Source organism: Myotis davidii, unplaced genomic scaffold, assembly GCF_000327345.1.
Source record: "Myotis davidii unplaced genomic scaffold, ASM32734v1 scaffold125, whole genome shotgun sequence".
Taxonomy (NCBI): Eukaryota; Metazoa; Chordata; class Mammalia; order Chiroptera; family Vespertilionidae; genus Myotis; species Myotis davidii.
In genome coordinates, this window is record NW_006299390.1 from 4,738,321 (window position 1) to 4,764,191 (window position 25,871).

Below are 25,871 nucleotides of genomic sequence, written 5' to 3' on the forward strand. Positions count from 1 at the left end.
GACAGTCCCGCTTCTCCCGTTTGAGTCTGTGCCCCTAAAGACTCGCCCGGATCTGGAGCTCAGAGTCTGCGACTCCCTCCAGATTGAAAACAACAACCGCGCCCTCTGCGCTGCCAGCCCGCTCCGCGCACTCTGCACCTATATGAGGCCTTTTGACTTCCAGTCCCATTTGTTTCCACCATATTACAAACTTTCTAACTGTCATACTATGCAAGTTTATTTTAGTTATCTTTTAAATGTCATAATTATTATTTGTAAAAATATATTTTATTGATTTCAAAGAGGAAGGGAGAGAGAGAGAAACATCAGTGGTGAGAGAGAATCACTGATTGGCACCCGCCACACTGAGAATTGAGCCCGCAACCCGGGCATGTGCCCTGACCAGGAATTGAACCATGACCTCCTGGTTCATAGGTAAGCACCCAACCACTGAGGCACACCGGCCAGGCTAAATGTCATAATTCTTAGATTTGCTTCCCAAATTCTCTTTCAAGGTTAGGAATTATTATATTTTCATTAAATGATAAGAATATTCATCTTAACTATGTAGTAAGTACAGTATGAAAACTGATTTTTCCTTTTTTTGGTTTTGTTAATTCTTACCTGAGGTTATTTTTTCCACTGATTTTTAGAGAGTGGAAGGAAACTAGGGTGGGAGAGGGAGGAGGGAGAAAAAGAGAGAAAGAGATAGAGATAGAGATAGACAGACAGACATTGATGTCAGAGAGACGCATTGGTTGGTTGCCTCCTGCACGTGCCTGAGGTCGTGGATTGAACCTGCAACCCAGGTATGTGCTCTTGACTGGGAATTGGATCCGAGACCCATTGCTGAGTAGGCTGGCATTCTAACCATTGAAAACACAGGCCAGGGCAAAAACTGTGCTTTTGCTGTTAAATGAAAGGACATAGTAAGACTTGTTAATCGTGCCAATACATGGTTAGGTTGTAGGTCTCGAATCCTTTAAAGAGCTGCCTGCCCTGGTGCCATCACCTATTCAGGGTGTGTGGCTAATACATATTACACAGAGGAAACTCCAGGCAGATACATCTTCATTGCCAGCTGTGGCTCTGGCCCATATCTATGTGATCTGTCAGCTGCAAGGACTGCTTTTACCTCTTGAGCTTTAGACAGTGTTAGTAAGATACCTGTACAAGGTCCATGTGCCTTCATTATAAGACCCTCCAGATCTAGTCATTTCTATGGTATAAGGGAGAATATCTAGTGAAAAGCTACCCTGAACTGCTCATTTGATATTTCCTCCATACTGGATTCTTAGTTTGCTTGTTTTTTTGTTTGTTTGTTTGTTTGTTGTTCTTAAAATTAGGAGACCATGCAAGTGTTTTCTGTAGACTGGGAGGTAGCTTTGGGTTTGTTCATATGCACTGGCTTTATGAAACTGAATGGGATTCAGAAGAGAGCAGTAGAACAAAATGAGCCATACTTATTGTGGTATAGTTTTATTTATTTTATTTTTTTGCTATCTTTTAAATTCTTTATTTATTTTTGGTGTAGTTTTATTTAAAATTTCTTCGACTCTTTCACTAAAAGCTCTATCTCTTTTTTTAAAATATATTTTATTAATTTTTTACAGAGAGGAAGGGAGAGAGATAGTTAGAAACATCGATGAGAGAGAAACACCGATCAGCTGCCTCCTGCACATCTCCTACTGGGGATGTGCCCGCAACCCAGGTACATGCCCTTGACCGGAATCGAACCTGGGACCTTTCGGTCCACAGGCTGACGCTCTATCCACTGAGCCAAACCGGTTTCGGCAAAAGCTCTATCTCTTAACCTATTTTTGTGTTATCCCTCCAGGAAATGATTTTTGAAAACCATTTATACAATTTTCTATTTGGGAAATTGCTTTATGAATTACAGGACTAACGTACAGCCATATATTTAGAGCTAAACCAGTTTATAACTTGAGGACTTTCTTGTCCGAATTTGAGAACCTGGCTTCCAAATGTAATTTATAGAATTATTTTATAGTCAGTGTAGTGAGTTGTGTCTGGATTAGTGTGGGTAGCTGAATGAACTCTGTTATGATGTGGATGGAAATGGAAGGAGTATAGTCCTGGTTACGCTGTTTATCACCCATGACTTTGAATAGCGACTTAAAGTCCTTACGTCTCAGTTTCCTCACCTACAAAATAATGCTAATGATGATATTACTCAATTGAAAGAGTTGTGGTTAGAAATGTTCTATAGAATAAAGCAGGTTTTACAAAGAATTGTTATATTGACTTAGTGCAATATTACAACAGCTTTCCATTTTGTTGAATAGGTGATGATTAGTTTCTGACCAAAGACTCTTTAAGAGTATGTTAATTGATGGTAGGGAGTTCAACAGGTACTCGTGATAAAAAATTACCATAAAATACTTCATATGCAGATACAAAGTTGATTAAATTGTGGTATGTACACACAATGAAATATCCATCCATAAAAAGGATTATATTACTGCTACTGCTGCTGTGTGGATGAACCTTGAAACATTACGTGAAAGAAACCAGTCACAGAAAGTCACATGTTGTATGATTCCATTTATATGAAAGATCCACAATAGGTAAATTAGAACCAGAAAGTAAATTGGTGATTGGGAAGGGGGAAAAGGGGAGTAACTGCTTAATGGGTGTGAGTTTTGTGGGGTTTTTTTTTAATTGAGATGGTTGATATAACATTATATTAATTTTAAGTTGCAACATAATGATTTGATATATGTATGTGTTGTAAAATGATTACCACAAAGTTTAGTTAATACATATCACCACACATAGTTACAAACTTTTTTTCTTGTGATGAGAAATTTTATTTTATTTTTATTTTTTTAAAATTTTTTAAAATATATTTTTGAGGGAGGGAGAGAGATAGTTAGAAACATTGATGAGAGAGAAACATCGATCAGCTGCCTTCCGCACATCTCCTACTGGGGATGTGCCCGCAACCGAGGTACATGCCCTTGACCGGAATCGAACCTGGGACCCTTCAGTCCGCAGGCCGATGCTCTATCCACTGAGCCAAACTGGTTTTGGCGCTTGTGATGAGAAATTTTAATCTTTGATCTTTGATCTCTTAGCAACTTTCGTAGATACAATACAGTGTTGTTAGTAGTCACCATGTTGAACAAGACATCCCTGTGACTTATTTATCTAATAAGAAGTTTGCACCCTTGACTGCCTTTACCCTTTTCACTCCCCCTTCTGACAAACATCAGTTCTCTGTATCTGTGAGTTCATTTTTTTTTTTTTTAAGATTCCACATATAAGTGAGGTCATGTAGTATTTCTCTTTCTCTGACTTTTTAAAGAAAATATGTTTATTATTGTTTTCAGAGAGGAAGGGAGAGGGAGAGAGAGATAGAAATATGAGTGATGATAGAGAATCATTGATTGGCTGCCTCCTGCACACCCAGGCCCACAACCCAGGCATGTGCCCTTGACCGGAATTGAACCTGGGACCTTTCAGTCCAAAGGCCTATGCTTTATCCATTGAGCCAAACTGGCTAGGGCTCTCTGACTTTTTTTGACTTAGTGTAATGCCCTTGAGGTCCATCCATGTTCTTGCAAAAAGAACTTATTATTTATGGCTAAGTAATATTCCCCCCCCAATGTGTGTGTGTGTGTGTGTGTGTTTTCTCCATTCATTCATCAGCTGATGGCTTGGGTTGTTTCTGTTTCTATGTCTTGGCTATTGTAAATAATGCTTCAGTCAACATGGCAGTTGCATATATCTTTTCAAGGCAGTGACTTTGTTTTCTTTGGATAAATACCCAGAAGTGGAATTGCAGGATGATATGGTAGTTCTATTTTTCATTTAAAATAAAATAACATTTTAAAGATTTTAAAAACCAATTTTTAAAAATAACCTTTTTTAAAAATATATTTTATTGATTTTTTACAGAGAGGAAGGGAGAGAGAGAGAGAAACATCGATGAGAGAGAAGCATCGATCAGCTGCCTCCTGCACATCCCCTACTGGGGATGTGCCCGCAACCAAGGTACATGCCCTTGACCGGAATCGAACCTGGGACCTTTCAGTCCGCAGGCCTACGCTCTATCCACTGAGTCAAACCGGTTTTGGCTAAAAATAACCTTTTTATTGTAGTATAATATGTACACAGAATGCACACAAATGTATAACTTGATGAATCTTTACAAAGTGAACACATTCATGATTTTTAAAAGTAGAGTATCATTAGTATCCAGAGCCCTCCCCAACCCCTCTTTATCACCATTCTGCCCCACCCCTGCCCCCTACCACCACATACATAAACACCCGGGTTATCACTCTTCTAACTTTGAACACCAAAAATAAATTGTGCCTTTTCTGAACTTTGATATAATAGAATCAAATAGTATGTACATTGTCATGTGTGGCTTCTTACCTTCAGCATTATATTTGTGAGATTCATTCATCTTGTGTGTATCAACAGTTTGTTTTCCCATTGCTGTAAGGTATTCCATTGTAGGAATATGCTATGTTTTATTTATCCTTGTTTATTATGGGTGGATATTTGAGTTCTTCCCAGTTGGGGCTGTTATAATTGTAGCAGCTCTGAATATTTTTGTACATGTGTTTTGGTGAACATATGTATTTGTTTCTGTTGGATATAAAAGTAATACTGGAATTTCAGGGTCAAAGGTATGCAGATGTTCAGCTTTACCAGATAGTGCAGGTTTTCTAGTGTTGCTGTAGTAATTAACATTCCTATCAGCAGTGTTCCACATTCTTGGCTACACTTAGTAGTACCTATCTATTTCATTTTAGCTTTCTGGTGGCTGTGTAATAGAATCTCATTGTGGATTTAATTTACATTTCCCTGAGGACTAAGGCATTCAAGCACCTTTTTATAAAATGACTAGGGTCCTGGTGCACGAATTCATGCACTTTAAAAGGAACTGTGGGCCGTGAGGCTGCTGTGAGCACAGGGGCGGATCTCAGCCTATCCTCCCTGCTCCCGCCCAGTCCCTCCCGACACCTCCCGCCACGGCCCCCAGTCCCTTGTCTGCTGGCAGCCCCACTCCTGCCGCTCCCATATGCTGACAGCGCCGGCCCCACTCACACCCATTGATGGTGTGGAGCGATTGGGTTCCGCCAGCACCAGCAGTGGATGCGAGTGGGGCCAGCGCTGTCAGTGGGTAGGAGCGGCAGCTGGTGCCCCATCGCCCCTCAGTGGCAGGGGGAGGGGGAGAAGCCCTCAAGAGCGATCTGGGCCATCAGCCATTGCTTGCACCCATTGACGGCGTGGAGTGATTGGGACCCGTGCTGTTATACAGCACCTGGTATACGGCCCTGGCAGCAGGTGCGAGTGGGGCCTTCCTCGGCAGCGAGTGCGAGTGGCAGTTGCCAGCCCCATTTGCCCCTCAGGAGCAGGGGGAGGTGGAGAAGCTCTGAGGGGTGATTAGGACCAGCAGCCAGCACTCACACCAGCTGACGGGGCTGGTGCCGGTAGCAGGTGCGAGCCCTGGGTGGGATCGCAGTGCATGGGAGCAAAGAATTTTCACCAGAGGTGCTCCCTGATGACAGTGACCAGCGCCCCCCTGCTTTGGTCTGGTGCCCCCGCTCACCTGCTCCACCATCCCACCATGGCCGATGCCCACCATGTTCCGCGCTCTGTCACCTGCTGCCAACGCCTGTCATGTTCCGCTCACACCCCCTGGTGGTCAGTACACATCATAGCAGCCAGTTGTTTGGTTGTCCCACCTTTCTAATTGATTTGTTGGGGTTTTTATATATTATTGTGGATTAGAATTGTATCAGCTACATGTATTGCAAATACTTCCTTTCTCTTGGTAGCTTATTTTTTCACTCTTAAGAATGTCTTTCAATAATTAGAAGTTTTTTTAATGTAAACTAAAATAAGGTTTTTCACCCCACTTACGATTAGTGCTTTTTGTATCCTATTAAAAAATCTTTGCTTAATATATTCTCCTTAGTTTTTTTCTGGAAGCTATTATTGTTTTACCTTTCATGTTTAAATCTATATAGTTCTTTTGGGATTAATTTTTGTATATGATATGAGATAAAGATCAAGGTTCATATATTTCCATAAGGTATTCGGTGGCCTCAACCATTTTCCAAAAAGTCATTACTCTCCATTAAAGTGCATTGTTACCTTAGTTAAAAATTAATTGATCACATAGGTGTGGGTTTCTGGGCTCACTTTAATTTCATTACTTTGTTTGTCTGAATTGGTGTGACTTTATATTACTTTCTTGATATCTAGTAGAATAAGTGTCAATTTTGCTGTTCTTCAAGATTTTCTTGATTCTTTATATTTCCATAAACTTTAAAGTTAGCATATCAGATTCCACAGAGAAATCTGCCAGATATTGATTGTGATTACAGTGAAACGATAGATAAATTTGGGTAGAATTGATGTCTTAATAATATTGAATCTTCCGGTCTGTGATGATGGTATTTCCCTTCATTTTTTTCCTCAATATATTTTGGTTTTCAGCCTACAAATCTTGCACATCTTTTGTTAGACCTGCTCCTAGCTATTTATGGACTTCATTTTATTAATCACTCTTTCTGGAAGTTCTGAGCGCCTTTTAGAGTGTGATGTTAACAGTCATCTTCAGAAATTAAAAATGTATCTTGTATTTCACTTCTCTTCCAGTATCCCCTTCCTTATCTATCGCATTATCATGCCTGCTTTTTAGTAGAATCACATAGTGAAACTATATATTTTGATGATGTCATATGAATTAGCCTACATACTGACATGAAAATTTGTCTTCAAAAGAATTGGTTGAAATGATAATATTAATTGAGTTAATGTGTATTAGTATTTTATGGGAAGGGAGTTATCAATATTAGCTATTGAGTTTCACTTAATATCAGTCATAACAAAGATAAATAAGTTGTGGGTAATAAAGCCAATTCATGTTCCAGTGGTTGCTCAGAAATAAAGCTTGATGGTTTGGTCATTGATGACTTTTCATTAACTAAGTTCAATAGTTTAGGTTATGTAGAACCTTTTCTCATTAATGTATGAGAAGAGAGAAAAGAGTGAGTTGACAGAGAAGATTGGGAATCTGACCTTTATTCTTTTCATTTAATCTTACTTTGGAAAATACATTTAGCAGTGTCTAAGAAAGAAATTTCATTATAATGGTAATGAGTATATGTAATTAACATTATTTTTAATAGATCAAATAGATTGCATATAATGTTAAAATATGTATTTTCTATTTTTTGTATTTTAATATTGTAACCTGTGCAAATGGTGGAGCTTGTACTGTAAATAAAAACACATTAATGCCCGGTTGGGGTGTCTCGGTGGTTGAGCATCGACCTATAAACTAGGAGGTCATGGTTCGATTCCTGGTCAGGGCATATGCCTGGGTTGCGGCTCAGTCCCCAGTAGGGAGCATGGAGGCAGCCAATCAATGTTTCTCTCTCATCATTGATGTGTCTATCTTTCCTTCTCCCTTCCTCTCTGAAATCAATAAAAATATATTTAAAAAAATAAAAACCCGTTAGTTTGAATTTTCAGACAGGTTTCCATCATTTCAGTTCTGGGTTTAGATCAGACCAAAAGAATAAATACTACCAGCATGGCCACTGTACTGTATGATGGCATAAATTGTCACTGCAGCCATTCACAGTAATGTGAATATCATTCCCCAGATGGTGTCATCTGATGGTCCTGACTACCAGTAGCTTGTGGAACCTAAACCACAAATATTCATGCTGGGTTTGTATCCTGAAGTGACTAGTCCCCCTCTCTCCCTTTATTTTAAATAGTAAAATCAGAGCAATCAAAATAATTTGCCATAAATTCTGTGGAAACAAAAAGATGACAGTTTATGAGTAATTTCTGTGATCTTTATAGTGATGGTATTTATCTCTGTACTATACTCTGTATGTAGTTTTCAGAAACATTCATTTGTATCTGTTCAGCCTTTATCCTTGAGACACCTAAAATTAATTTGAGGTTTTTGTGTATATTTATATATGTGTACACACACACACACACACACAATATATATATGTGTACACACACACACACACACACACACACACACACACACACACTTGCGCGCGCGCACATGACACTAAGGATCAAGTCATCCTATTCTTTGGTTTTCCATCATCACCTATATTCTTACAAGTTGCTTGAAAAGTTTGAAGAACATGTGGAATTATATATCCTATATAATAAAGAGCTAATATGCAAATGGCCATCACACCCTCATGCCAGGGCCGGGGAACCTGAGGCCACGCCCCCTGTCCTGCGGAGCTTGACGGGTGAGGCCAGCAGGGTCTGGGTCTCGCACAATTTCGAGGCACGTGCAGGTGGGCAGGGACTTGACTCTGGGTCCCGTGGCACACGCCAGACGCTGACAGGAGGGAGATTTTCATATACATTTTACTAATTTTTTTTCATCTCTGACACTTCTATTATAGAGAAAGGGAAAATAGCAATATTAAAATATTTCCTCTAATTAATTCCCTTTTAATGTGCACGAATTTCATGCACCAGACCACTAGTTGGGTTAATAATTCATGTTATTTCTCTAATGCGGCTCTGAGGTGAGTGGTGTAATATCAATCAACAATAATAAAAATCTATTTGAGAATAGAAACACATACAGATTTTTGCTGAAAGTTTGTAACCTATCTATATCACTTCTTTTGCTGTAGAAAACAAAAGCCCTCAAAGCTTAATGGTTTAAAATTATTTGTCAGCTTTGCTGGGTCTTGATGGCTTAGTTCAGATGTCTCGTGGTTGGCAAATCAATTTGTCTTAGGAGACCTCACTTAAAAATATATATATATTTCAGAGAGGAAGGGAGAGAGAGAGAAATAGAAATATCAATGATGAGAGAGAATCATTGATTGGCCGCCTTCTGCATACCCCCCACTGGGGTTCAAGACTGCAACCCTGGCATGTTCCCTGACTGGGAATTGAATTGGAATTGAACCTTGACCTCCTGGTTCATAGGTCGATGCTCAACCACTGACCCATGTGGGCTGGGCAGAAGATCTCATTTTTACATGCCTGGTGGTTGGTGCAGTGTCAGCTGGGGTGATGATCAGGTTTTTCTCATCTAGCAGACTATTGTGGGCTCATACACATGGTAGTAGTTGCAGGGTTCCATAAAGCAGAAAAGAGGGTAATCATTGGTGCTCAAGCTTTTGCTTGTGTTGTGTTTGCTAATGTCTCATTGGCCAGAGTCACATGGCCAAAACTAGAGTCATTTCTTAATGATCGAAGTGGCATAGTCATATTACTCAGAAGTGAGCATATATATATATATACTTTGAAAAAATTTTTGGCCAATAACTTTGCCACATCCATCCTAATATTTTGAACATCTTTATTTTGTTCAAATATTCATTTGGACACTTACTGTTCTGTTTCTTTGATGGTAGGAAAGCAAAAAGGCAAGTAAATCGGGAATTTTATCTGTTAAGGAATATATGACATTTCTATCTAAATATTGAAATTTCAGTATTTAATCAGCACACAATCTGAACCCTGTGAAAACCGAAGCAATTTAATTCTAATTTTCCATTCCCCCTGCCCCACACTCTTTAAAATCTTATTTTATATTTTATCCTGGTTCTAAGTTGTTTGTACCAAATAACTTAAGCCAGGGTGTTAATTCATGATTAAATGGCCAATTTTCTAATAGTGAAACAATTATTAGGCCTAATCTGTTCTGAGAGCGAAGGACTATTTGTTGAGTTCATGCTGTGCTGGGCCAGTAAAGATGATTTGCTGTGCTGTCTTTGAACCATTGCCTGCTTTTGTACTAAATTTTATTTTGACCAATTGTGCCTGTCACATCTTTGAATATTATGGCAGGTACTGGATAATCTAATTGAGAAAGGGAGCCTTATTCTTTTTCCTTTATTGTATGAATTTTAAAATGAGTAATAACATTTTCATTGTTATTTTAGTTGAAGTTATGTAGATATTTTAAAAATTAAGTGTTGATTCAATGTTATTACCTATCTTTTCTTTAAAAGATATGCCAGGTGTTAAGGGGAATGTCTCCCCCTTGTGGCACATTCATTTATGTTAGATGTATGGACTGCCTCCAAAGAGTGTTACGAGCTGACCCTGTTTTTTAGACTCCGCTCTCTCATCTTCCTTTCCCCACCTCACCCTCACCCCCACTATGAAACCAACCAGAAGAAATTGAACCAACAGCCTCTTCTTCCCTCACCCCCTTAAATTTTTGGCTCTAATAACTATCCTACTTTTGTATTTTTTTCACATTGGTGCTTATACTAGCTAGAAACATCTATAACTTCTGGGGGAAGAAAGGGAATTATCAATAGTGAATGACTTGTGGATCACTATTAAATTATTCTTTGTAACTTTTAATATCTTGGGTACAGCTAAGTGTGCTAAAGCAACTTTAAGAAAAACAGAGTTTAAAGTCAAAATAAATTGTGTAATGCTGGGCCAAATAAGTTATGTTTATTTACTGTGACTTATCAGAAACTTTAATAGCCAATGTGGGTGGTGAACTTCCTAGACAGGAAGAGTTTTCCAAACTTATTTGACTATAGAATCCTCTTTTCAAAGACTGACACATTAGGGAACACATTTAGGAAAACAACACATTGTTTCAATGAGTCATTCTTCATGGCTTTTTAATTATGTATTACCATATTTGTTTATTCCCTTTTTGCAGCAATTTTTATGAGTTAAGTAAGAGAAAGCAATATTAAAGATTAGAGATTTAAGGGTTGGTGGGGCAAGAGGTAGGGGGGTAAGAGATCAACCAAGGACTTGTATGCCTGCATATAAGCATAACCAATGGACATAAGACACTGGGGGATAGGGGAGGTTAGGGGACTGTCTAGGGCGGGGGGAAAAAATGGACACATATGTAATACCCTTTGTAATACGTTAAGCAATAAAAAAAAAGATTAGAGATTTATATTTGGCAATATATTTCCTTTTGGTAAGGCTCCTTTTTTCTTCTTGTAACAAGCCAACCTCAGAATCATAAATTGTTTTTTAAGATTATTTTATATGAGAAATAATAAATAAGATTTTAGTTTAAACATAATTTAATTAAATAGTTCATTTCCCGTTAACTAAAACTTCTGAGATTTTTTTATGGATACATTGGCACTGGGCATAAGAAGTCTCCCATTTTCTTTTTTCTTTTCCTTTTATAACATTTGTAGAATAAATATGAGGGGGAACTCTAAAAAGCAATTTTATAATGGTGGTAGGTTTTTTGGGGGCACAGGGACTGTAGAGAGATTTAGATTAAACACCTGTTCAAAAACACTAATTAAATATAAACGTACTATTTAAATTAAGTGCTTGCAAATACTATATAAATATCATTACTACCTTTTATTATCTTTTGAGAATGCTATACCTAAATTGGGAGTATGTATGTATACTCTATAACTACATTTCTCTTTTAGGAAGCATATAGAATACGTTTTAAAGCAATGACATGTTTTCAAATTTTCAGGTTAATTTTTTAACTATCAGAAAGCTCATGGGTAGATTAATTTTTACCTATGTGAACAAGAATATAGTAAGCTCATGTCCAGTGTCATCAGGGTGTGAGGTTTTCAGATGATTTTTTTAGACAGTACAGCATATAATTTTAAGTACTAAGATTTCAATGAAAATAGCCTGTTTATTGAGCATATGCAGCTAAATTTAATTCTTTATTTTCTGTCTTGGTTTGTCATGATGTCTTACGGGAGCTGTAGCTGTGCTTGCCTCTTGCCCCCCCTCCCCTTTGTAAATTGGTGTTTTTTAATTTTTATTATTTTAAAGATTAGTTAGAATAATGCTAAATGTAGAAACATATATATGTAATAAGAATACCCTTTTAAGAGTCATGGTCTTTGTTGGTATATATTTTGGCTCTTTAGAAAGTCTTTCAAACCTTACCTGTTCCCTCCTCCACCCCACTTCCCTTTAGTTTTAATTGTTGGATGGATGAGTTTTGGAGAATTGAGCTTTTTAAAAAATTTCTTATGATATTGTAGATTTACATTTATTCCATGTAATAGGGGAAACTGTTATTTGCTATATATATAATATAGGTTTTTTAAGAAAATATTTTATTGATTTTTTTTACAGAGAAGAAGGGAGAGGGATAGAGAGTCAGAAACATCGATGAGAGAGAAACATCGATCAGCTGCCTTCTGCACACCCCCTACTGAGGATGTGCCCGCAACTAAGGTACATGCCCTTGACCGGAATCGAACCTGGGACCCTTGAGTCCACAGGTCGACGCTCGATCCACTGAGCCAAACCGGCTAGGGGTAGTATATAGTTTTGGAGTAAAATAGTTGCCACTTAAATCAAGAAGTATTTACTTTTTTTTTTTTTAAATATATTTTATTGATTTTTTACAGAGAGGAAGGGAGAGAGATAGAGAGTTAGAAACATCGATCAGCTGCCTCCTGCACATCTTCTACTGGGGATGTGCCCGCAACCCAGGTACATGCCCTTCACTGGGATCGAACCTGGGACCTTTCAGTCCGCAGGCCGACGCTCTATCCACTGAGCCAAACCGGTTTCGGCAGTATTTACTTTTTGTGTGAGAAGTGTATGGATTATATTTTTATATTTTGTTTTAGCAGCTTAAGTGCCATTTATATATTTTATTAAGAGGTATATACTTTTGAATTTGAATACATTGTTATATGTAATTTTCCATGCTTAAAATATTAAATAATTGGTTCCAATTGATTTAGTATATGTTTGAAGTATTGGGTTATTAAGCTAGAAAGTTTTGAATGGTATATAATTAAAAGTTATATTACAGTGTATTTTAATATTTAAATTAGTTTCACAAACTAACATTTTGATGACTTTAATTTAATTTGCAAAATTTAGTTTTAAATTTAAATATATGAATTCTATTAGGTTATCAAGTACTAACCAGGCCAGACCCTGCTTAGCTTACAAAATCAGATGAGACTGAGCCCATTCTGGGTGGGGTGGCCGTAGACATCCTGTTGGTTATTAGAGTACTACATTGAATGTTTAGAGAGTAAATGTTTTAGAAGTTAATTGCTATTTTGTTTTAAACATGATAGCTAAGTTTTAACAGTTTTTTTTAAAAAATATATTTTATTGATTTTTTACAGAGAGGAAAGGAGAGAGATAGAGAGTTAGAAACATCGATGAGAGAGAAACATCGATCAGCTGCCTCCTCCACATCCCCTACTGGGGATGTGCCCGCAACCCAGGTACATGCCCTTGACCGGAATCGAACCTGGGACCTTTCAGTCCGCAAGCCGACGCTCTATCCACTGAGCCAAACCGGTTTCGGCAAGTTTTAACAGTTTTTTAAAAGATCGTACTTTCTAATGCAGTGGTCGGCAAACTCATTAGTCAACCGAGCTAACTATCAACAGTACAATGATTGAAATTTCTTTTGAGAGCCAAATTTTTTAAACTTAAACTATATAAGTAGGTACATTGTTATTAACTTAATTAGGGTACTCCTAAGGCTTAGGAAGAGCCGCACTCAAGGGGCCAAAGAGCCGCATGTGGCTTGCGAGCTGCAGTTTGCTGACCACAGTTCTAGTGGAATTTACCTGTGGTTTCACTCGTAGACAGACAGAATGTACTTTATAATTTTAGCACAGTTTGGTGAAGAAAGGAGAGGGATCTGTACTTTCATTGAGCAAATTATGTATGTAAATGAATTTTAAATATAATATATATGTGTTTTGCCATGAGGTGACAAGAATTAACTATAACCATTCAAATAAAATATACAAGATTATAATCAAAATAGAGTCTATGTTATTTTACTTTTTAAAATATCATTTGAAATATTTATGAATTTTAATAGGATCATACTTTTAAAAAATCTTCAAAAGGCATAGCCTCTTCTTTGGTAACCCCAAAATAGACATGGGCAGAGGGGAGATCAAGTTTGTCCTACTTTATTTTATGATAAAGTTTTTTATATATAGGTCTGTACTAGACGTGTTTCATTTTATTTTTAAACAAAGAACATTTGTAAACTTGGAAATTAATGTAAAGGTGTAAATTGAATGAAGTGACCTGGCTAGGTCAGTAATCTCTTCAGTCAACAAAATGATTACAAGATAACAACATCTGGTTAAATCAAAGATAGTAAAGTACTTAAGGTATAAGATAAAACGTGCAATTTGTCTTTAATATTGCCACTCAAGAAGCTTAACCCATTTGTAGGTTACTAAATGATACAGGTTTTTACTTAAGGTTTTAACACAGAAAATTTACTCTAACAGAGCTGAATGTTAAATTTGGTAGTAATCAGTTCTTGTTTTTTGATTATTTATTGTATTTATCCCTTCTCTATCCTATATAATAAAAGTCTAATATGCAAATTGGCCAAACGGCAGAACGACCAGTCGCTATGACATGCACTGACCACCAGGGGGCAGATGTTCAATGCAGGAGCTGCCCCCCAGCCCGCAGGCCCCAGGCCGGCCAAAACAGGTGCCAGTGGAGGCCCCCAGATTGCCCCACAGATCAGCCCTGATCGCCAACCAGATCTAGGGACCCTACCCATGCATGAATTTGGTGCACTGGGCCTCTAGGAGTTTAATGTTACAGTAAAGTTTTTGTTTTATTTTTTAAACTGTCTCTGTCTAATTACTATGGCCAGGAAGCAGAGTCAATAGGGAGATGTCAGCTTCCTTTTAAATAAAGCCTGTGGTTAAAATAAGCATTTCTTAGAAGACAGGAGGTGCGTGCTGCTTGTAAAAGAATAGAAGAGTCCTGCGCAGATCTTAGAGATAAATCTCCACCACTGTCCCTCTCTTGGCCTCCTAACTCTCTCATACACTTTAGGTAATTTCCCCCAAACCACTGTGGTTGATTGATTGCAAAAGTGGCTCCCATCCCCCACCTTGCCCCTTACTCACGCCCTTTGCTATGTGACTTTGCAGCAACTTCCATCAAGACGTAGAGTCTAGCCCTGGAAGGGCTCAATGGTTAGACCATCAGCCCTTGGACTGAAGGGTCAAGGGTTTGATTTCTGGTCAAGAGCAGACTTGTGCCCATCCGGGTGTAGCTCAGCGGTTGAGCGTTGACCCAGGAACCAAGAGGTCACTGGTTTGATTCCCGGTCAGGCCCAGGTTGCGAGCTCGATTCCCAGTGGGGGGCGTGCAGGAGGCAGCCGATCAGTGATTCTCTCTCATCATTGATGTTTCTATCTCTCACTCCCTCTCCCTTGCTTTCTGAAATCAATAAAAATATATTAAAAAAAAAGACTTGTTACTAATGTTAGCATATGAAAAGGCATAGGTCTCTTTTCAGGACTTAAATGTACTTGTGAAAATTCATTTACCAATGATTCTTGAGCTGTAGGCTGTTTTAGTTTGGTTGATATTTGAGTAATACCCATTTGCTAACACTCTGCAGGTACCTTTATATAATTATTAAGTCTTCTTAATAATTATATAAAGTAAACGGTTCCATTTAGTGAAACTAAAACTCAGGGAATTTAAGTGGTTTCTGAAGGTCATATTGCTGGTAGATAGCAAAGGTAGATTTGGGACCTAGAACTCCTGGTTCTTAATCTCTAGTAGTTTTTCATCAGAGTTAGAATTATAAATTGGATCCTAATTAATATGATAAGATCTAGGAGGAAAGATCATTCCCTGTGGCCTTTTAGACAAATCAACCACTGGTGATGGTTAAATGTAGCGTTTTCACAGTATGTACTTTTGAAAATTCTGATAAAAACAATATGAGCCATTTAGAAAAATTTAGATATATAAACTTTTGAATATAATTACAGTGGCATCATTGAGCAAATAATGAACTCATTTATTATAAGAAGTTATGTTCAGTTGTCTAAAAGTATGCTGTTTAGCCCTGACAGGTTTGGTTCAGTGGATAGAGCGTCGGCCTGCAGACTCAAGGGTCCCATGTTCAGTTCCGGTCAAGGGCATGTACCTTGGTTATGGGCACATCCCTGGTGGGGAGTGTGCAGGAGGCAGCTGATTGATGTTTCTCTCTCATTGATGTTTCTATCCCTCCCCCTTCCTCTCTGTAAAAAATCAAGATATATTTAAAATAAAATAAAATAAAATTATCAGCTGTTTATCTCAGCTGTTTTCGTAAGCTATGCATAGGCATTAGTAAGGAAAGGTAAAATAGCTTGATTTAGTGCAGATGTTTATTTTTATTATTTATTTTTTTACTGTTTGTAAAGGTTTTTTGTTTTGTTTTGCTTGCCTCACATTATCTTCAAACATTTTTGGACAATATAATTTAGTGTTACACAGTGAGAGCAAATATTATCTTATGTATAACTTTTAATTAATTCCATATCCTTCAGGTAAAAAGAACGTATTCTCACGGTACTTACAGAGCTGGCCCAATGCGACAAATTAGTTTGGTAGGAGCAGTTGATGAAGAAGTGGGAGATTATTTCCCCGAGTTCCTTGATATGTTGGAAGATTCACCGTTTTTAAAGGTAAGAGAAAAAAAATATATCAAGCAATCTATATTGTGGGTGTTACTTTTATGCTACAGGTGATACAGATGGTTGTTTCAGAATTCTAACCTTTTTTATTTTATTTGAATTGGAGGGAAGGAAAGGAAGAGATGAGAAATTAAATTCTAGTGTAGTGTATGTTTATGACTTCTCTGGTACTAATTGTAATGGCAGAGCTAAGTGGGAGACCAGAAAATAACTCTTACCTGTTACTGCCACTTTAGGAAATTAAGTTTCATCTGTTTATTAGCAATAGACAGAATATTAGGGGATTTAAGAAGTACAGGAAGGATGTATAAGTGCTTAGGAAAAGGGAGTGGCCATTTGGCATTGTGGAAAACTGGCCTGGGAAATTGTACATCTGCATTTCATTTTTTAAAAATAGGCTTTTATTGATTTGAGAGGGAGAGGAAAGGGGCAGGAGCGGGGGAGAGAGAAACATCAGTGATGAGAGAGAATCACTGATTGGCTGCCTCCTGCACGCCCCCTACTGGGGACCAAGACCACAACTGGGGCATGTGCCCTGACCAGGAATCGAACTGGTGACCTCTAGTTCATGGGTCAATGCTCAACCATTGAGCCACACCAGCCAGGCTGCATTTCATTTTTGGCTATACCTAGCTGGGTTGGGCAAGCCATTTTTGGACTTCATTTTCCTCATCCATAAAATAGGCATTTAAAATATGTAGCTTAGCCCTAAACAGTTTGGCTCAGTGGATAAAGCGTCAAGCCTGTAGACTGAAGGGTCCCAGGTTCGATTTCTGTCAGCGGCACATGTCTGCATTGCAGGCTTGATCCCCAGTGGGGGACATGCAGGAGGTAGCTGATCAATGATTCTCTCTCATCATTGATGTTTCTCTCTCTCTTTCCTCCTCCTTTCCTCTCTGAAATCAATAAAGATATAATAAGTAAATAAGTAATTAAATAAATAATAAAATATGTAGCTTAAGGTCCCTTTAAAGTCTTTAAATGATTTCTAGCTAGAGAATCTCTGAGCTAGATTATTTAATTAGTAACTCAAAGATTAAAATCTGACAAGATTAGTTTATCACAGACAATAGGGTGGTGAAGGCCTGGGGCAGGGGTGCAGAGATGGGAATAGGAATGGGCTAGAAGGGATCAAAGGGGGGAAAGGGGGACATACGTAATACTTTTAGCAATAAAGATTTAAAAAAAGTGTACCTGCCCTTGACCGGAATCGAACCTGGGACCTTTCAGTCCGCAAGCCGACGCTCTATCCACTGAGCCAAACCGGTCTCGGCACTACTGCTGCCTCTTAATCTGTTGAACATCGCTTCTTTTTTTACTTGTGCTTGCTCAATTTTCTAGTCTATGTGTGTGTGTGTGTGTGTATTTTTTCACCACGGTTTATTTTCCTTTCAGTTCCTTTTTTATTCTTTTGAACTTTATATTTCTTTTCTATTTCTCCCAACTAGTGATATCATGGAATTTGGTTGCATTTGTATTGAATGGTATTTTAAAAATACTATTATTTAAATATTTTTTTGAGATTTTAAAATTAAAAACAAATGCATTCTTTCTGGAGAAATTTAATTTGACAATTCTCCCCTTTTTGAAAAGGGGTATGGGATGACTTTTTTTTTTTTAATGCCATTGTCACCATTCCATGGATTCTTTGTCATTTCTTTTTTTTTCTCAAAAATTTTAATCTCTGCTTTTTAATCCAATAATTTTTTCAAGCAACTACTAAACAGAAATAAATTTTGATTGTGTTTTGGTTTTCCTCTTTGTACTAGGCTTTGATTATAACTAATCAAAGAGGTATCTTTTTATTTTTATAGATTCTCATGGACAATACTTGCATATTTTGGCAACTTATTAACAAATTTGGTATAAGGAAGAATAACAAATGATGAGTATAGTGAATCATGTTCATGACAGGGTTGGGGGAGGAAATCACACCAAAATAATTATTCTCTTTGTGTGTTTGGAATAGAATTTTTGATGGAAAATTATGCATATGTAGGAATATATTCAATATAGGTATATCTTTCAAAGGGCATAAGTATAAAAATATATATGAAAGTTTTAAAGGGGGCAGTATTCTTTAATGCATAGTTAAAGATATATTTTGAAAATAATTCATTTTTATGTAATTATTTGCCTCTAGTGTACACTGCCATGGGGGACACTATCTAGTCTAAAATTAGAGAGTCGAAAAGATAGTGATGATGGTCCTATCATGTGGGTACGCCCAGGAGAACAAATGATCCCTGTGGCTGATATGCCAAAGTCACCTTTCAAAAGGAAAAGGTATGTTGGATATACAAATTTGTATTGCTGAGGATGGGTGTTGATATGTTTGGGTGTGTGTATGTGTTGAAAATTGGAGGGAGAAGGAGGGGAAGGTTTAGGGCATAACTGGAATTTAAATTTAAGAATGGCTATATATGCTGATATAATTTTTAAAAATGTACCAAATATAAATAAAACATGAGAAATGAAGGCAGATGACAATAATTTGTAATTAGAAATGGGAAAAGTATCATTCACAGTAGAGACATAAACTATTTGGAATAAATTTAATAAATATTTAGAACTCATATTAAAAAAAACTAAAACATCTTATAGAGGATATAAAATAAGATCTAAACAAATGGAAAACGGTACTGTATTTTCGATTGGATAAAAATATTTCTTTGAAACTTAGTATTTCAATTGGACTGATATTTCTAGCATTGGATAAATGATATAAAACTTTATAAAGAAGAATAAATAAAGCCAGCAAATAGCCAAGACAGTTGAGAAAGAGGAGGGGTCCTTGTGTTATTAGATAATAAAAATTACTATAAAGTTCAAAAAAGATCATTAGAATAGGATAGAGCACACAAATAGGTGAAAGTACAGTGGGGCCTTGACTTACGAATTTAATTCGTTCCGAGATCGAGCTAGTTAAGGAGCTCGTTAAGGAGCTTGTTAACTCAAATTACTCTGTCAACTCAATGCAAAAAATCGGCCCAGAGACAGCTGGTATCTCAAAAAACTCGTTAGTCGGGACACTTGTAAGTCAAGACCCCACTGTATATTGGAAAAGGAAATATTTATTCATGTGTAATGATGACATAATAGGCAGTCCACCTGAAAGGAAAAGCCATAGCTCCTACCTCATTAAGAAGTTTGATATTTAAACATAAGGTAAAAAATAAAAATAATAGAATAAAAGTTTGAAGCCTAGAAGAAACCTTTTTCAGCAAGATAAAAACTTATAATGGCAATAATACTAGTGAGAAATTTTGGAGCAGATGACCTAAAATTTCCTTTCCCTGAATTATGTGATTACTCAATGCTTGTTGGCAGTTAAGCCTTAGTACATCAATACAAATGTTTGAGGGCAATTAATCCTTAACACATAAGCCTACCCCCAAACTTGTGGGCTTGAAAGCCTGTTAACTTCCCACAGTAAGCAACATTATTATGTAATTAGCTTTCTGATACCTATATAACATTAACCTCAAAGAGCAAAAAAGTATGTAATAGCATCATCGGTATTTGTGTGTAAGTTTGTAAAAAGACTGTAATGCAAGATTACACAAAGAGTATAGTTAAGGAGTAGAGATTGGTGGTAAATTAGCCTATCCCTTAGGGCAGTGATGGCGAACCTTTTGAGCTCAGCGTGTCAGCATTTTCAAAAACACTAACTTAACTCTGGTGCCGTGTCACATATAGAAATTTTTTGACATTTGCAACCATAGTAAAACAAAGACTTATATTTTGATATTTATTTTATATATTTAAATGCCATTTAACAAAGAAAAATCAACCAAAAAAATGAGTTCGTGTGTCACCTCTGACACGCATGCCATAGGTTCGCCATCACTGGGCTAGGATGAGAGGAGAAAATTATGGGACAATCTGGATTTGTTTTTGGAAGTAACAGAAAAACCATACAGAAAGATAAATAAGACAGTGATTCCCCACCAAAGAAATTCTTTTCAGTCTTTTCCTCTTCTACAGCAAAATCGGAGAGGGTTTCTGCAGTGAGTGAGGCTAAGTCGTCAGCAGCTTCTTTGTGCATGTGGACTCTAGGTGTGAGCAGTAGAGAAGAGGGCCAGTGTAAGAGGGAGCTCAGGTATTCCTTTCTATCCCCAATAAACCATGCGTGTTTTGTGGAAGTACTTATATGCTTGTTGTTTTCTTGGTATTCATTTTTTTTGGGTCTTCCTTTCACCAGAATATAAACTTCCACCAGAGTAGGGAATTTATTTTATTCACTATTGTCTTGTTCACTAGCTTCAGTGCCTAAATAATACCTGACATATCGTAGGTGTTCTATAAATATTAATGCATTTTTAAAGTTACTTGTTTGTTCCAGATATATACATTATGTTAGCCATGTGCCCTGATTGGGAACATGCTTCCTCAGGTTAGACCAGGGGTGGGCAAACTTTTTGACTCGAGGGCCACAATGGGTTCTTAAACTGGACCGGAGGACGGAACAAAAGCATGGATGGAGTGTTTGTGTGAACTAATATAAATTCAAAGTAAACATCATTACATAAAAGGGTACGGCCTTTTTTTTTTTTTTTTTTAGTCTTATTAATTTCAAACGGGCGGCCTGCGGGCCGTAGTTTGCCCACGGCTGGGTTAGGCCCAAACTTCAGGTAAAGATTCTGCATAGGGAAACCTGGGTAAACCACACCACCTGTAATTTGGTTTTTTATCTTAGTGTGTGTTGCCTTAAAACTTCCACTTATGGCCCTGGCCGAAGGGTGCAGTTGGTTGGAGCATTGTCTGGTACACCAAAAGGTTGTGAGTTCGATTGCCAGTCAGGGCACATACCTAGGTTGCTGGTTTGGTCTCCAGTAGGAGCGTGTACAGGAGGCAACTGATTGATGTTTCTCACATCCATTGATATTTCTCTTTCTGTGTCTCCCTCTCCCTCCCTTCCGCTCCCTTCCTCTCTCTTTCTCAAAATCAATAAAAACATATCCTTAGGTGAGGAATAAAAACAAAAAGAACTTCCAGTTATGAAGGATGTGTTAAGAAAAGGAGTGGATTATATATGTGTTCTTGTTTATATGTGTTCATTTGAAAAATAAAACTTAATTTTGGAGCAGATGACATTTCCTTTCCCTGAATTATGTGATTACTCAATGCTTGTTGGCAGTTAAGCCTTAGTACATCAGTACAAATATTTGAGGGCAATTAATCCTTAATACATAAGCCTACCCCCATCTATATAAAATATAAGTGTAATTTTTTTTTAAACAGAACTACCAATGAAATAAAAAACCTGCAGTACCTACCTCGAACTAGTGAGCCCCGTGAGATGCTCTTCGAAGACAGGACAAGAGCTCATGCAGATCATATAGGACAAGGTTTTGAACGACAGACTACAGCTGCAGTTGGAGTGTTGAAGGCTGTGCACTGTGGAGAGTGGTATATATTAACTACTGCTATTTTAATGAAATGTTTTCTTGGCTTCTAAATTTTTTCTTGGGAAGTTTCTCGATCATTCTCCTTTCTGTGGGGGGGAAAATTTTATTTTCCCTAAAGTTGGATATTTTAACTGCACTGAAAAAGATTTTCAATGACTAGAACCTAGTTTTATTTAGTCTTTTGGGTTTGACTGAAGTAATTTTATTTTCCAAGTAACTATAGGTGAAAACAATGATCCTATCTAAGGTAAAAGGAAAAACTAAGATTCACTTAGTGCTTACTATATGCCTATTTACAAGTATTGATTTGATTTTTATTACCTACTTCTAGGCCCATATTTATCACACAAGGAGACTGAGGCTCAAGGCTGTGAAATAACATTATCATAGTTATAGAGTTAATAAATGGTAGAGCTGAGACTGATCTCAGATCTGACTCCAGCCAGACTCTTATGTTTTCTCTTTATACTATTCTACCTTGCTGCTCCCTGCTAAGATTTAGTATAATAATTTTTACAAATTTCACTTTGAATCTTTTTATAGTTTAAGAAAATGGATGTCTCTTTAATATACTTAAGGTATCATCCCATAATTAAGAAAATTTCCATTTATTGATACAAAACATATAGCAAAGCTCTTGATATTGTAAGATACGTTTGCTCTCTTAAGTTTTTGTTTTCAAACTGAGTACTGTTTAGGTATGAAACCTAAGTTGGAATATGTTATTTTCTCAACAAAGTAGCTAGTACTGAATTAACCCTAAGAGATCCTTAAGAAAACAGTATTAATCGTTAATAATTCAATAATAATTGAATTGTGTTTAACTTAAATGTTAATTTTCAAATATTTGTGGTTATTTCCATATAGCTTCTATGCTCTTCCTGTAATCTGGAAATCCTTACAAACTCCTATTTCAAATTAATGAAATTTCTCTTGAATGTTTGGTAAAAAGGATTTAAGAATGGCATCAAGAATTATTTAGAGTGAAATCTAGTGTTCAGTAAAGTTAGCTACATATTTACACTTTCTTTCAAAGATAAATATTCCTGTTTCATGGCCTTAGCACTTTGGTAAAATCTCTTTTAAGCTTCTTTAAGTTATTGTTGGTATATATGCTCTTCTTCACTATGTATTTGATATGAGGTTAGAGATTGTGTTCTATCCTTCATGGGCCCATCATAGTTCCCAATAAATATCTATTGAATAAAAAAAACACTTTTGTGGCTAGCAATTTCATAGTATAGAGACTATTGCCAAACTACTATACACTAATAAGTTAGGTGGCCAGATTTAAGAATATGCTTGAGACAGATTTTGGAATGAGATATTACTAGCTTTGAGTTTTCCCACTATTGTAAAATACAATTTGCTTCCTATATTAAAGATGGCAAGAAAATAATTTGTTGGTGCTATAAGAGGGCTTCTTGGCTCTGATGCAAGTATGGCTTGCCCTAACCGGTTTGGCATAGTGGATAGAGCATCGGCCTGCAGACTGAAGGGTCCCAGGTTCGATTCCGGTTAGGGACATGTACCTTGGTTGCGGGCATATCCCCAGTAGGGTGTGTGCAGGAGGCAGCTGATCGATGTTTCTCAAGAAGACATGAGGTATTAGAGTCTTAGATTCTTGACTTTATCTTAGAGCCAGGCTTAATACTAATTTGAAATAAAAGACCAGTATTGATTTAGACTTTATAGAAATCATCAGCTAGATAGGCTTATGAAGTATTGATCAAATTATACCACTCTAGGTATTATGAAGGATTCATATACAGGGTGAAGCAAAGGTAGGTTTACAGTTTGTATGGAAAGTAATTCCATAATTAATAAAAAATGGTAATACAAGAATAAACTCTGTTTTGTGTACTTATAACTGTAAAATTACATTTGCTCTACCCTGTAGATTTATTTTTAAAAAATATATTTTTATTGATTTAAGAGAGGAAAGAGAGGGAGAGAGAAATAGAAACATCAATGATGAGAGAGAATCACTGATTGCCTGCCTCCTGCACACCCCACACTCGGGATCGAGCCTCACCCTGGGCTTATGCCCTGACCTGGAATCCAACTGCTGGTTCATAGGTCGATGCCCTGAGTCACACCACCTGGCCACCTGGTAGATTTATATATTTGAGTTTGCTTCTTTGAAATCCAATTTTTTAAAAATCCAATCATCTATCTATAATAATAAAAGGGTAATATGCTAATTAGACCGGACATCCTTCTGGACAAAGCCGGGGCTGGAGGGAAGCCCCCTGAATCCCGGGTGCCTTGCCGATGGCTGGAGGGAAGCCAGTGCCAGCAGCTGGGGGAAGGAAGGCCTACTCTTGCACAAATTTTCGTGCATCGGGCCTCTACTTGAAGTATAATTTACATTGAATAACATATACACACATTATTATAAATACAGAATTTGATGTACATTTGAGAAATGTATATCGGCATGTTATCACTACCACGACTAAGATAATAGAACATTTTGTTTCCTTCATATCCCTTGGCAGTTAATCTCCCCCGTCCTTACCTCAGCTCCAGACATTCTTTTTTTTAAAAAATATATTTTATTGATTTTATACAGAGAGAAAGGGAGAGGGATAGAGAGTCAGAAAAATTGATGAGAGAAACATCAATTCAGCTACCTCCCGCACACTCCCCAGTAAGGATGTACCTGCAACCAAGGTACATGCCCTTGACCGGAATCAAACCCGGGACCCTTCAGTCCGCAGGCTGATGCTCTATCCACCGAGCCAAACCAGTTAGGGGCAGACATTCTTTAATCTTTTTGTTTGTTTTTGTCTTCAAAGGTTAGTATTGCCTCCGTAAATAGAATCATACATGATGCCTGATTTCTTTCACTTAGCATAATGTTTTTGAGGTTCAGCTAAGTTGTTACATGTATTAGTAGTTCATTCCTCAAGTCTACAAAAGAAGTACTAGAATTAATAAGCAAATGTATCAGTCTTGGGTTAAGGCAATATTGAAAGTCAATTGCATTTCTATATATCAGCAATAAACATTTGGAAAATGTAATAGAAAAATAATACCACACAATAATAGTATAAAAACCTGAAATAGAGATAAATTTTAAAAATATAAGACAGATGCTAAAAACTATAAGACACTAATGAGAAAAATTAAGGACTTACATATATGTAGTGATAGACCTTCTTTATAGATTGGAAGACTCTATATTGTGTCAGTTCCTTCCCAAATGATCTATAGATCAACTTAATCCTAATAAAATCTAACACGTTTTTTTTTTAAAAGATACTGTTTTAGCCCTAGCTGGTTTGGCTCACTGGATAGAGCGTCGGCCTAGGGACTGAAGGGTCCCAGGTTCGATTCTGGTCAAGGGCATGTACCTTGGTTGCAGGCACATCCCCAGTAGGGGGTGTGCAGGAGGCAGCTGATAGATGCTTCTCTCTCATCGATGTTTCTAACTCTCTATCCCTCTCCCTTCCTCTCTGTAAAAAATCAATAAAATTATTTGAAAATTTTATTTCATTTTTTGATTTCAGAGAGGAAGGGAGAGGGAGAGAGATAGAAACATCAATAATTAGACAGAATCATTGATTGGCTGCCTCCTGCAGGCCCCCTACTGGGGATCAAGCTCGAAACCTGGTCATGTGCCCTTGACAGGAATCGTACCTGGGACTTTTCAGTCGGTAGGCCAAAGCTCTATCCACTGAGCCAAACCAGCTAGGGCTAATATGGTTTTCTTATTTAAATACAAAGAACCTTGGCAAAACAGTCTTGGAAAGATGGAGGGAGAATGATGTTGGAGGATTTACACTACACTGCCTGTCATTTTACTAGTAAAGCTTACTTTGAAGCAACAGTAAATAAGAGAGGGTGGTATTGGTATAAAGATAAACTTTAAGATTAATGGAACAGAATAGTGTCCAGTGTTCATTGATTTTTAGTGAAGAGGCCAAAATAATTCACTGGGGAAAAAGAGTCTTTTCAAGAAATGATGCTGGAACAACAGGGTATCCATACACAAAAATAAAAATTAAAACGTA

The 25,871-nt window shown here is 37.2% G+C and overlaps 1 protein-coding gene across 5 annotated transcripts in view; it reads left to right on the plus strand.

Moving 5' to 3' along the window:
* Positions 1 to 25,871, plus strand: part of RSBN1L (round spermatid basic protein 1-like) — a 55,029-nt gene that overhangs the window by 21,813 nt on the left and 7,345 nt on the right. For all 5 annotated transcript variants that reach the window (XM_015571257.1, XM_015571258.1, XM_006774910.2 and 2 more), the window contains 3 exons: positions 16,295 to 16,432; positions 18,585 to 18,727; positions 21,686 to 21,853. In XM_015571257.1, the coding sequence (XP_015426743.1) occupies positions 16,295 to 16,432; positions 18,585 to 18,727; positions 21,686 to 21,853 (449 nt within the window). The remainder of the gene's footprint in view (positions 1 to 16,294; positions 16,433 to 18,584; positions 18,728 to 21,685; positions 21,854 to 25,871) is intronic.